The sequence below is a fragment of the Panulirus ornatus genome, chromosome 17 (genome assembly GCF_036320965.1).
Source record: "Panulirus ornatus isolate Po-2019 chromosome 17, ASM3632096v1, whole genome shotgun sequence".
Lineage (NCBI taxonomy): Eukaryota > Metazoa > Arthropoda > Malacostraca > Decapoda > Palinuridae > Panulirus > Panulirus ornatus.
The window spans coordinates 3,242,588-3,257,401 of NC_092240.1; the positions used below are offsets into that span (position 1 = coordinate 3,242,588).

Sequence of the window (14,814 nt, forward strand, 5' to 3'; positions counted from 1 at the left end):
GGGATCTGGGGATAGCCATACATCTGCTGGGATCTGGGGATAGCCATACATCTGCTGGGATCTGGGGATAGCCATACATCTGCTGGGATCTGGGGATAGCCATACATCTGCTGGGATCTGGGGATAGCCATACATCTGCTGGGATCTGGGGATAGCCATACATCTGCTGGGATCTGGGGATAGCCATACATCTGCTGGGATCTGGGGATAGCCATACATCTACTGGGATATGGGGATAGCCATACATCTGCTGGGATATGGGGATAGCCATACATCTGCTGGGATCTGGGGATAGCCATACATCTGCTGGGATCTGGGGATAGCCATACATCTGCTGGGATCTGGGGATAGCCATACATCTGCTGGGATCTGGGGATAGCCATACATCTGCTGGGATCTGGGGATAGCCATACATCTGCTGGGATCTGGGGATAGCCATACATCTGCTGGGATCTGGGGATAGCCATACATCTACTGGGATCTGGGGATAGCCATACATCTACTGGGATCTGGGGATAGCCATACATCTGCTGGGATCTGGGGATAGCCATACATCTACTGGGATCTGGGGATAGCTATACATCTGCTGGGATCTGGGGATAGCCATACATCTGCTGGGATCTGGGGATAGCCATACATCTACTGGGATCTGGGGACAGCCATACATCTGCTGGGATCTGGGGATAGCCATACATCTACTGGGATCTGGGGACAGCCATACATCTACTGGGATCTGGGGATAGCCATACATCTACTGGGATCTGGGGACAGCCATACATCTACTGGGATCTGGGGACAGCCATACATCTACTGGGATCTGGGGATAGCCATACATCTACTGGGATCTGGGGATAGCCATACATCTACTGGGATCTGGGGATAGCCATACATCTACTGGGATCTGGGGACAGCCATACATCTACTGGGATCTGGGGACAGCCATACATCTACTGGGATCTGGGGATAGCCATACATCTACTGGGATCTGGGGATAGCCATACATCTACTGGGATCTGGGGATAGCCATACATCTACTGGGATCTGGGGACAGCCATACATCTACTGGGATCTGGGGATAGCCATACATCTACTGGGATCTGGGGACAGCCATACATCTACTGGGATCTGGGGACAGCCATACATCTACTGGGACTACAGGGTAATGACAGATGCGTTCCACTCGCGGGTAAACCATAGAGCTTCTCTCTGTACCTCATAACCTTACAGATTACGAAGGTACTGAAATATTTCCATGTTATCTTGCCAAGTGAATCACCAAACATATTCTACATAAAATCAACACTACCACACACCTGAAGCCGGTTAAGTAATGCACAAAGTACACCAGTTAAGACACACGACCGAAAGCAGATAAACACACTTGGTAACACTGGATCATCTAATCTATATTGGGAACCCCACATTACACAAATATCCAAGTATACCTCAAAGAAACTGGAAGTCCTGTACAATTGCTTCCATCGTATATATATCTTTTTTTTTTTTTCTTTATCGCAGAATGGAGTACTGTTCTCATTTCTGCGACGTAGCGGTTAGCGTTGCTGACAGTGACCCATTCACAAGCCGCCCAGGGTCGAGGACATAAATAGGTTCGAATCCTGGTTTTGGCAGTTGGCAGTTGGTTCACAGTCAACCAAGCTGTTCATCCACCCTTGAGGGTTGGTCGATAAAATGGGTGTACACACACACACACACACACATATATATATATATATATATATATATATATATATATATATATATATATATATATATATATATATATATATATGTATATATATATATATCATTTATTTATTATTATACTTTGTCGCTGTTTCCCGCGTTAGCGAGGTAGCGCAAGGAAACACGAAAGACTGGCCCAACACACCAACATTCACATGTATATTTATAAACGCCCACACACGCACATTTACATATTCATACGTTTCAACGTATACATACATATACATACACAAACATATGCATATATACACATGTACATATTCATACATACTGCCTTCATCCATTCTCGTCGCCACCCCGCCACAAATGAAATGGCACCCCTTCCCCCCGCGTGCGCGCGAGGTAGCGATAGGAAAAGACAACAAAGGCCACATTCGTTCACACTCAGTCTAGTTGTCATGTGTAATGCACCGAAAGCACAGCTCCCTTTCCACATCCCGGCCCCACAAAACTTTCCATGGTTTACCCCAGACGCTTCACATGCCCTGATTCAATCAACTGACAGCAAGTCGACTCCGGTGTGTGTATATATATATATATACATATATATATATATATATATATATATATATATATATATATATATATATATATCGCTAATGAGCTAGCCTTGATTAGGGCTTCCGTTGTCCGTGCCGTCTCGGAAAAAAAAGTAGAGTTCAAAGCAATGTGACTTATCTGCCGTCTCAATCTGACCATAAACTTCACCCATTCACCTCGAGCAGCAGAACTAGCTTCCATCTCTCTTCCAATAATATTGATTTGGCTTCTGCTCTCAATGACTGGCTGGTTACGTCCTCCCACCATTACCTTGCCGACTTAAGCCTGTGCAAGCCACTGCGCCACATGATCACTGTGAGGCCGCTGGCAACTCAAGGGTGAGCCGTTGACATGAGTTGCTTCCCCAACATCGCTGAGTCTGAAACCTTTACCTCCACACGTCTAACCCTGCTGCTATGACCTGTCCATTTTCAAGACATTTTCCATCTCCAAAACTCGGTTCGTTTTTCCCCATTCCTATCTATAATTCTGTCCTTTTCTCTTCATATTTTATCTAAGACCTAGACTTTTATGTGCGACCAGATCTTGCGACGTAAAAAGTCATGGAAGCGTTCAGCGTCCAAAGGGCAGTGGACCAGGCCCATTCACGCGAGTTTTGAGGGGTCGCGGTCTGTGTTTACTATCGTACATCAACCGCCATTAACTCCCTCAGTCCTGATACCGCTCGAAGCGTGGGAACAGCTACCAAAACCCAAGTGCCATCGCGATACCGAAATCTTTCAACTCTTCCATGCCCCCACCTGCAGATAAGGTCGCCATGTTCAGAAGTCTGTTAAAGACATATCATCTACTCCAGTCAAGCCTGATCAACATCCTGAAATTCCTCAACTGTGGTTTGGACTCTGCTATCCATGCCCCACATCCCTCTCATACGAGAATGATAAGCTCTGTCAAGGCTGTTGTTGCCATCAGAAAGGCCTGACATTGTTCCCGAGACTTTTTTATGGATAAATCATAAACAAATGTCATCTACGCACTAATAGGTGTGGTTGGGATCGAATCCTTCCCACCTCAATTTTGAAATCCCCGAAGATGAGAGAGTAACGTGTTCAGACAGTATTGGGTGCACATCCTTGCCACACTGCTTTCATCATTTCTTGTGAGCTGTATCATCCACCCGGTTATTCCTCAGATACGCTGAACTTATCTTATCAACTCCTCAAATCACCTCAGAGTGATGTCTCCTTGTGCTACGGTAATGATGTGTAAGGAGTTTAATGACACTGATTCCCTCCCCTAGACTTGCATGAAGAGCTGCATGTACCACGGTCACAACTCATCTTACCCGATAATGCAGAAGTATATCAGCATCATCATAAAAGACCACAAGTGTTTCCAACATAGATACTAATGCATCGATAACTAGGCTCTCTCCCATAACATGGAAAGAGTTCAAGATTACACCCGAAGAAAACAAAGTACAACCAAGACCATGACATAGAAACAACCGACTGGTTTACTCAGAGTCGAGACAGATCCCACACCCTTCTCCCCGACTGTCCCCCAACAACGCCTCCCCGTGACAGTCGACCTGCCGGAACTCCCAACAGCCATTCAGAAAACCAAGTACTGAGTCAGCCCCGGGAAACAGTAAATAGATAAGAGGCAAGTTAGCATGCTACCCCTAAAAGGACTTCAATACCCTCTCAACATCTGCAGTGCTTCCCTAAGCACAAGACACTTTCCTCGAAGGTTTAAAGGGGCCATAGTAATAATGATACCGAAACCAGGAATGCTAAAAACAAACCGTGAGGAACCACTGCCCTCTTCCCCTCCTAGAGGTGCCGTGCCAGGACACTCTGAAAGAATTATGAACCCCCGACTAAGATGAAGCTTTGAAAACGACCTTATGACCCTAATCACTACGGCTTACAGAGGGGTAAAGAACCACCTTAGCAATTGAAACTGCTGCAAAAAATATCATTTCCAAAGAACAGAGAATAAACTGCACATTTCTTCACAGACACAAGCAAACCCTTTATATATAAAGTGTGGAGAAACAGTCCACAACACAAACTTTACAAACTTTCCCCGAGTGCAGCCATTTACAAAAGTGTGGATGTACAAACAGGGTAACAAGCATCCACAACCTCCATAAGAAGTCCACTGTTCTGTGCGAGGTAGAGTGCGCTATCATCCCTTCCATACGATCACACGAGTTTTGTAGTCATGTTATCTTCCGAACGCACTGCTTCATCGGTTGGCTGGTTGCCATGCCCAGACTCAGGGGTAACATGTTGCAGGCAGAATTATTTCAACCTGAATTTGACACCAATGAATTGATTTCTCCTCAACTCCGAGTGTAAGGGATGGCTGCCACAACACTCCAACATGCATTCTCATATATTTCGAGCTTTACGGCTCTTAAAATAACATTACGAATGCCATTCGTCGTTCTTGGAAAAAATCAGTTTTGAACATCAGGGATTTCGCTACATACAGTAATAGTAACACCAAACATCTTCGCATCCATATACATACAAGTATATAATAAAGATGCTCAGACACGTTTAAGTGCATGATGGTTTTCATATCATTCATGCGACACGTAAAAAAAAAATGAAAAATAGTTTAAAAAACGAAAAGTAGTTTAATGAGCAAATCAATTTGAATATAAATTCAACTAACTGACGACCGGGAGACCTACAGGCCATGTTGAGTGCCACTATACGAAGTGTTATCACTTAACTGATATAAACACTCAGTTGCTGGGGCAATCAGGCGGTAACCTCACGACCCTGACGCAGTCACCACACTGCTTGCCACCGCCTGCACCTCCTGGTAAGCTTGACCACCAATAGAACCCTCACGGATCAGGTCAAAGGTCCTGCCATCATACCCAAGCTGGTACCGTCGTGCTCATGCGCCGTACCGTCGTGCTCATGCGCCGTACCGTCGTGCTCATGCGCCGTACCGTCGTGCTCATGCGCCGTACATCGTGCTCATGCGCCGTACCGTCGTGCTCTTGAGCCGTACCGTCGTGTTTATGGGATGACATTATTAATCAAATCAAACCTCGATACTATAGCGTCACGGGGAAGATTCAAAAGCATTTAGACAATTTTGAGAAAAACGTATGTAAATAAGGACAAGGTGTAATTCTGTGGGGACTGGTGAAATAATTTGGAAATAACCAGCGTTAATGGCAGGGTTGCTAGTGGTACCAGGCAAACTGCAGCAAATGGTCAACTTCACCTTATACAAATCATGAGTGACCTCATCCGCTTACTTCCCAGCCTACATGTGCACTTTGTCTGTTGGTGAATATTTCCCTCAGCCATGACTTCTTCTGCCGTCTACCCCAGCCCTAAGCCCAGGACCAGGGCCGCCCTCCGCCCCGTTCGGGCGTCCTAGGACCATCAGTTTTGCCACCACAGCGCGTCGCTACATATCACCAGTTCCTTCTCCCACTTACTGCCTGTAGCAATCTGCCTCATCTCCAACACTGCGCGGATGGCACCATACCCCCAACACTGCCAAGGGCGGCTTCAACCCCCCAACATAACTAAGGGCGCCGCTCTCCTAACACTAGCAAGGAAGGCGCCATTCTGCCAACCCTAATGAAGACAGAGGCAGAGCCCTCCTCCAGCACTATAAAGGGTGGTACTCTCTCTCCAACACTACAAAAGGTGGTGCTCTCCCTCCAACACCACAAAGGGCGACTATCTACCTCCAACACTAAGTATAAGGCAGTGTGCTCCCTCCAACACTACCATTGGCAGAGCCCTTCCTCCAATCTCCCTCCAAAACTTCCAAGGGCGGCGCTCTCCTTACACTATAAAGGGCCGCGCTCTTACTCTAGCACTACCAAGGATAGTGCCCTTTGATACTGCAAAGGGCAACAATCTTACTCCAACACTAACAAGGGCAGCGATCATCCTCCAACACTAACAAGGGCAGCGATCATCCTCCAACACTAACAAGGCCAGCGATCATCCTCCAACACTAACAAGGGCAGCGTTCATCCTCTAACACTAACAAGGGCAGCGATCATCCTCCAACCCTAACAAGGGCAGCGATCATCCTCCAACACTAACAAGGGCAGCGTTCATCCTCCAACACTATCATTAGCGGCAACCTCACTGGACCCTCCTACAGATAGCCACACCCACCGTTACAACTTCCTGCAACCAGCACCACAGCCTCTCCTAACCACCACCATAACCTCTACCAACAGCTGTCACAACCTCTTCAACCACAATCAGTGATCCCTTACCACAATTGCAACCTCCTCCACCCACAACCACAACTTCGCCAACTGCCATGACAACCTGCTCCATCAACCACCACAACTCTCTCAACCTCCCCTAACAACCATCAGAAACTCCTTAACCACAATTACAACCTCCTCAACAAGACCTCCCCAACCTCAACCTCTCCAACCACCATCATAACCTCCACTAAACACCACCACTAGTTCCCTCATCCGCAACCTTTCCTCGCCACCACAACAACCTCCCCTGCCACCACCACAACCTCTCCAGGCACCACCACCGTAACCTCTCCTGCTACCACCACAACCTCTCCAGCCACTACCACAACCCTCCAGCCACCACCACCACAACCTCTCCAGCCACCACAATCGCCTGAGCCACGTGCAGTCATCTAGGAAGGACCCCGATATCATCAGAGTCCCGAGTTTCACGCCACAGTCCCCGATATCATGTTAAGGTATCCGATTTCAGGACAGTCCCTAATTTCATGTTAAGGTTCCCGATATCATGATAGGGGTCCCTGATATCAGGTCAGGGACCCTAATATAACGCTACGCTTCCTGATATCACGCTTAGGTCCCCGATATGCTAGGGTTCCTGGAATCCTGCTTGGCTTCTCGATACCATACTAGGATTCATGATATCGGTGCTAGGGCTCCCGATATCATGCCAGGGGTTCCTCAGGTATTGTGACACGGTCCGGGGTTTTCCGTGAGGTAAAAGACGGGAAACGCCAAGTTTATGGCCTCCCCAAATGTGTGACACCGGAAACCAGGGCTGCGACGCTGGCAAGGCCTCAGCACGGCCGCCCACGGCTGGCATCCACACCCTAACACGGCCGCCCAGGGCTGGGATCCATACCCTAACACGGCCGCCCAGGGCTGGGATCCATACCCTAACACGGCCACCCAGGGTTGGGATCCCCACCCTGGGAAAAGGTCTAAACCTTACACACTGCCTGGCTAGGATGTGACCACGACGGTACAACCCATACATTTGCACCCTGGAACTCTTCGTCACTAGATCTCTGTAGCTCATTTACGGATGGCAATATCCCTGAAGATTCTCTGGCACTATACCCAAAATTTGCATAGACCTTATGTTGAGTAGGAGATGCAACAGCAGAGTGAGGAGGAGAGGCTGAATCACAGGGCTGTGGCGTGGAATCGTGGGTTTTGAAGTGAGTAGGGTTTGTGGCTGAGTAAGAGAGTAGGAGGAGGAGGAGGAGGCGGAGGGAACCACAGGGTGAGATGATGTCGCTCCATCAACGATCATGATGGAACGACTGGGATGAACCTAATGGATCAAAGAACAGATAATGTTTGAATATGCTAAGTGTCGGAAGAGTGGAGAGAGAGAGAGAGAGAGAGAGAGAGAGAGAGAGAGAGAGAGAGAGAGAGAGAGAGAGAGAGAGAGAGAAATGCATACATTCGTGTCAGTCGACTTCCCAATCTTGCCGTAATGTCAGGTGGAGCTTCGAATCCTTCGGGTCCGGCATGTCTCATCCTCCCACCCTACTTCGCCCTAGGGTCATTCAGAACATGATAACCACAGCAGCAGGGGCGAAGGCCGCCTGGTAGGCCTGCTCATCTCTCACTTATCTTGGTTATCTTGAAGACCAATCTGAAGGTCATACCTCTGTCCACCTACAGCAAAGCCCACAGACTATTCCACGGTTCACTTTGACTTCCTATGCCCTGGTGCAGCCCATCAACAGCACTTCCAGCCTTTCTGTCACATGGATCCCAGTCACCCTGCCCAGTTCATACTTCTTTCGCGGATAAATTTTTCCGATCTTTAACCACACGTATCTCAACTTCTATAACCCAACCTTCCCCCCTCTACCATACCTAATCATTTCCTGCTCTCCACCTGATAACGTCACTCTTTTCGGCATCTCATTTTCCAATTACTCTGGATCATTCCACTTCTAACCCTCCCTCCCACGCCATCACCCCTCCTTATACCGAACCACTGCTATCTCAACTTTGTTGAAAGATATTTGCACAGTCTCTTACTAAATCTCACTAGCTTCCTTCTGTTCAGCTCACAAAAATCTAAGTTCAGCCCTAAAACAACAGACGGTCAGTGCAACCATAACCTCCACTCCTTGGACACCACAAACACTGAACAGCACAAAATCTAATTCCAAAAAGCTTGGGTGTTGTACTGGTGCCTCTTATTCCGTTCCAAATCTTCAGCACGCTGCAGTCTGGATATACTTGTAGTGACTTCTTTAACCGTCCTCCAAGAAAGCAGAATAAAAAACCTTAAGCCATATCAACTCTTAAACCAATAAACTTGACCCGCGGCAGGCGCCTGATTGCTGCTTCCCATAGCTCCAGTGTGAAGGCTAACTACACGAGGACTAATCGTTATGATAACCCTTTCCTAATACAAAGTAGCTGTGGAATTCTCTTCCGCCTTCCTCTTTCCCTTTCTTGAACCTTTTCATCTTGAAAAGTCGTGTCTACAAGGACCCACAGAGCTCAAATTAACCATTGATGTTTCATTTCTTTTCCCGCACTTACCTTTCCTTATCATGATTACGGGATGTTTGTGTCCGTGTTGTATGTCTTACTAAAAATCATATATTTTCTCAGAGTTGGGACCCCACGATTGTAAACTCCCTTTCCGTACCATCTAAAAGGTAATTACATATCTAATATAACGGACGATCTCCGATTAGTTCCATTTGTCCAAGAAACATTAACCATTTCAGCATGAGTTTACCTTGAAAGTTCCGATAAGACAAGATAACACAAGCAAATTAAAGTGTCTCCGTTCAGGGTACACCAGTGATGATAACATTAGACCCACTAACACTAACATTCCGAAGAGAAATATCACGATAAATTATTAACTTTGGTAACACCTACTGTAACAATACATCTGAGAGTACTGATTGTAAAGTTAGCCTGGTAAAAATATACTCGGCAAAATTACTATCCCACAATACTTTGCCATAAAAGATGTCAAACTTGGGTTATGTAAGTGAACAAATTTCCCATTCAACAACGAGTCTCAAAGCTAAGGGGTTCGGCAGCCAGACGCAGCCCAGGGGTGGCGAGGGATTCCAGCGTCAGGAACAGCGCGGGATAACCACCAAAGGCAAGCAACTTAACGTGTTGAACGAGGCAGTAAAGGAATTATTGGTTGATAGGTTTTGTATAGTCTATATATTTTCTTGATTTTCCTAACGTGCGTATTCTGTTACTTCAAATCCTCGTGGGTGCATATGCAACACAGAGACCTCCAGTGCAAGTGTCTATCCAATAAACTAGATATCAATACACCAAGAAAACCCATGAAAATCCAGCCGTCGGGTCTGTTTCTTACACCCAGAACAGCTCGCAGTCACCACACATTTTTTGGGGTGACATTTGATAGTCATTTGCAACTGTTGCACGTGATAAAACAAATTTTGTGATATCTTTATTGAAAATGTCCTGCCAGCATGAACTCTACTCACGAGAGTACCCATGCAAGGGACCAGAGACCTACCCTCGCTCATTTCCCAGGTACGCACTTATCAACACAACACAGATCCAAAGAACGAATAATATTTCCGGACACAATATATATATCAAGATAGCTACTACTAGCAAAAATTAGCGACGAATGGCGAAACAGAGGAATAAGTATATATGCACTCAAGATTAACATGTTTGTTGTCGCACTTCTCTCAAATCAAGGCTTCATTTTTTTCTTAGATATTCATAAAGTGATGTACGGGAAGTTTAAAATGAAGTTTACATTACCCGCGTAGCCTGAGGCTTGCAAGAAACGTGATGTGGCCATGAATATATGAAGGTTTCAGGCTGTAATACTGACCCATATTCATACAGAGAGGCTATGATACACAGCGAGTAGTAAACAGTAAGCAGTGTAACTAGATTTAGACACCACTGTTCACACCTCTAAACAATGACATAGGTAATTATCACAACATATGACACTAACAGTATACAATTTGCATTCCTGTGTGTTTCACTGCTTATATTTTGCAACAATTCATACGTTCAACAGGTTATCTCTCCACTATCAATTCTAACATAATTGATAGCTGTGGCACTGCTTACACAAATGACGACAGACTTCCATGTGAAGAAAATTATTATGCAAAAGCCTTAAATGCTATTTCTGCAAGAAAACTTACATAATCTTCTAGTCATACAAAAACACAAAGGTCAATAACCATAATTCTAGGCCTCTATACTTTTGTAATCCTAAATACTATAACAATTTTTGAAGGGTACCCACCCTATTTTCCTCTGCTTGAGCGTTAACACCTGTCTTTACAACTTGAATGTCATTCTCCGGCGACCTGCCATCATCACTGTCGACACCGCCGATCGACATCCTCCCTCGCAGAAACCTGCTACCCGACTAAAGGCAAGGTGTTGTGGTGGCAACGAGTACGGTGAACACGACATATCTTTCGCTCACTGGAAGGTCGACTGCCTCACTGTGTTGCCGTGTCGGTGGGACTGTTGCCACTTCGTCAGCAGTTTTCTTTTTTCATTGTGTGTGTAAAGGCCTAAGGTATCGGTTCCTGCCGATATTTTCACATTCATTGCGTATAATATCTGCGAAATTGCATATCAATCTGGTATCAATTTACAATGTATTTGACCCTGAACAAACATGGTCACGTCGTTACTTTTATTTCAGTCTAATTTGGTGCATACAAAACTAAAATTGAGTATGTCAAACTATTTTGGTTCATGCAAAACTAAGGTTTAATCCTGTCAATATATGACTTTTAAGGAAGGGAAGATAGACTGACAGAAGTGGTCGGAGTTAATGAATATTACAAATGTTAAACGTTTCTATGACTTTGTTTTGTGGTAACATTTCTTATGACATTCTAGCTGATGTGTACGCTCGTACATACATTTTACCAGTGGATGACGGTCTTAGTTACCTGATAACAATTTGCAAAGCGTTCGGAAATACATATTGGAGCCTCCTCTATTTATCGTCGTCTTGGATACGATAATTATTATATGTGGAGAATATTTTTGGGAACCTTTTTTTTCATTAAACAGAAACATATATATGATGATTTTATGTTTGTTAGCTGGAGGGGAAAATGTTATAGATTAAATAAATGGCGATGCCATCTATAGTTCTGTGGGAAGAGACTGAACTGTGTCGCGGCGACGCTTGCCAGAGTTGCCTTTGGCAACCCTTTTTCACCCTCAGCAGTAGTCCACGCGGGTTTGGTCATGACAGTGACCTGACATGCGGGGAACTGGATGCCCCCTGAAACCATACTCCCACGCCTTGCGCAACCCTTCTGGCCGGCAGTGACTCACTGGCCTCTTTATCAAGGAATCGTAATTCACATTACGCGGGTATGGACCCACATGTAGTCCCGGACAGTCATATAAATCGTACACGGATGCCTTGAAGCCTAAGCCATACATGCAGTCAAGAGTGTGTATGGCGTTAGAATTGTTGTAAACACATGAGGGAACTGTTTAATATACGTAGATTGGTGGCTACAGCTTGATGGCGACGGCCTTATTGGCCCAGGCAGTCGATAGGCTTCCGACCAATCGACCTGAGGCCAGTCAGATCGTGACACTATCTTTTACGAACAAGCGCCTCCATAATCAGCAGCACAGTATGGCCACGGCTTCTCCTTTCCGAAAGGAACTCTGGGACTTCTTTGAATACCCCCTTCAACGGCGGCACAATGTGACTCCGTTTTCTGTGCCCTCAAGCAGGAGTTATGCGAGACCCCATCAGTGCCTCCCTCCTGCAGGAGCATCACTACAGAAACTCGACATAACTGTCTACCCTGTAGCCCAATCACAGTATCGTGGCGACGCCTCCCTTCTGCTGCACAACCACGGGACATCAGCTACGCTTCCTTCTTCCTGCTTTCTGTAGTATAAATAACCACGGGACCTCAACGACACCTTTTGTCTTGTGCATCATCCGCAGCATAGTCACGTGACCTTGGTGACGCTATCATTGGGATATAATCCACTTCAACACCAGTTCCGTTAAAGTTATAGTAGGTACAACGAGAAGGTCATACGGTCATCAACTGTGTACCGAGTAACGTTGGAACCAGGAGAAGCCAGGTCCAGCATATGCCACTTGTCTCGGCCGGTGTAAGAAGTCGACTCTGGATGTTAGTAGTGCTGGGCCGTCATCGTACCGACGAAGATGAGTTGAATTCAACTGTTGACTAATTAGGAACCCTCGATCCTTCACGGCGGTGTGTCATTCTTCACCGCTTGCAACTTGGGTGTTTCTAGACATGAAAGATGGTGCTTCGGGATAGGATTGAGGACTGCAACAGCCAGTGGTGTGGGAGGTGCTGTGCACCACCACAACATTATCAACAAAAAATGTCAAGCGATTCAGACCTTGCAAGGTGGTTGCCACTTAATGTGACACCTGAAAGAGTTACGGGACACCTGACCGTCAACCATTCAACTGTATTTCTCTATGATTAAGACGACTTCACTCGCTTAGATAAAAACTTCTAAGCTTCAGCCCATGACGGTACTGTGCAAAGGAAAAAATATAATTTTATGATAGAAATGGTGGAGAACAATAACATCAATAATAAGAATAATAGTGATGTCATTATAACATTCATTCGTAAAATGAAATCAGAAAATATATAAACTGAAATCCTAGAATGGCTTCTGCACAGTGACTGCCGCTGTCCAACTCCCAACCTTCACGCACTCATGGCAATGGTTAGTAGTGATATTCTGAAGTATCATAGTTACTCTCTTCATTCGCAAATGCAGTTATCTTTGTTGCTTTGATATCCACCATTTCCAGAGTATTTGAATCCCTCCTTAACTCCCATATCTTCAAACACCTTGAATTTCACAGTCTTCTCTCTGATCATCACTGGTGATATTCTTCCCTATCTTCCTGATGTCTGGTCATCATCCCTGAATGATTTGGGAAAATCCTGTGCAGTTACCTTTGACATAAACAAAACTTTTGATAGGGTGCGGCATCGGGGTCTCATCTCTAAGCTCTCCTCTTTTGGCTTCCCTCCCTCTCTTGGCTCCCGTATATCCAACTTCCTCTCTATGACCGATCGAACTGTTTGTTGATGAATCAGCCTCTCCCACTTTCTCCATCAACAGTGGAGTCCTTCAAGGTTCTGTCTTGTCTTCTGCGATTTTTCTCCTTCTTATCAACTATTTTCTTTCCTCTAGAAATAAACAAATGCACTTATACGCTGACGACTCAACGTTGACTTCCTCCACATCCTTCGATTCTGCTCCTCTCACTTTGTCTGCATCTTGTCTCGACATAACTTGCTCAGTAAACTTAGACAGGATGTCTCAGTAGGGTAGACGATATCTGGTTAAGATTAATGCCTCCAAGACTCAGGTTCTACTCACTTCTCTATCGGAAATTTCTCACAACTTTCCTCATTCCTTTGACGGTTCTGAAATTCCACCTCCTGACTTAATTAACATATTTGATATTACTGTAACTTCTACTCTTTCTTGGAAACCCCACATTACGGAAATAGTTATCTACCTCTAGAAAAATGGGAATCCCATTCAGATATTTCTTTTCTTCAGAATAGTTGCTCCTTTATATATATATATATATATATATATATATATATATATATATATATATATATATATATATATATATATATATATATATACAGATAGATCTGTCCTTGTATGGGATGCCGCTATCACATATGGAATGGTTTTAGCTCTGCATCCAGAGGTAAGTCGAAAGCGGTCCGACTTAAAAGTTCTCTTAGGCCAGGGGGTTGCGAAGGATTGATAGGGAGGTCAAGAAGCCTTGTGAAAACGTGGATATTTTTCATATACACGTCATAGTCTCTTCAGCACATGACCTCTTCCAGGAGAGATCAGTAATTCAATTCTAGTGTACTATGCATATCATATCCCAAAGTCTGGATGTTGGCCTTTTGTGTTCTACCATCCGCCTCCACCTACCTTTGTGAGTCTGGGTTTTCAACACTTGTCCAGATCAAAACGAAAAGCAGAAACATTCTGGATGTGGAGGATAACATGAGACTGGTTCTCACAAACACTCAGCCACACATAGCAGGACTCTCTTCTCAGATGCAATCCGAACCATCCTCTTACCTAGGCTGGATAGTTGAAGAAACGATGGATATCAGCGAGTGAAAATATGAGTTTAGCTTACTAAACTTTTAATCAAAGTACCTAACGGCACTGTATAATGCATCATAGAAGCATTAAAACCTTTATTATTCACTGTTATGTTGTTTCATGATTTCACTTCTTACAAA

General features: G+C 45.0%; 2 protein-coding genes across 4 annotated transcripts in view; one reads left to right on the forward strand and one right to left on the reverse strand.

Annotated features, from left to right (window-relative positions):
* mdy (diacylglycerol O-acyltransferase) overlaps positions 1–10,979 on the reverse strand; it is a 98,097-nt gene extending 87,118 nt beyond the window's left edge. For 2 of the 3 annotated variants that reach the window (XM_071671792.1, XM_071671793.1), the window contains exon 1: positions 10,785–10,979. In XM_071671792.1, coding sequence (XP_071527893.1) covers positions 10,785–10,883 — 99 coding nt within the window. In that variant the 5' untranslated portion in view covers positions 10,884–10,979. The remainder of the gene's footprint in view (positions 1–10,784) is intronic. The other variant, XM_071671790.1, reaches the window with a different exon arrangement.
* The window catches only part of LOC139754508 (histone deacetylase 3-like), a 58,946-nt gene continuing 53,610 nt past the window's right edge, over positions 9,479–14,814 (forward strand). Inside the window, 1 exon segment of the mRNA XM_071671795.1 lies at positions 9,479–9,632. Coding sequence (XP_071527896.1) covers positions 9,494–9,632 — 139 coding nt within the window. The 5' untranslated portion in view covers positions 9,479–9,493.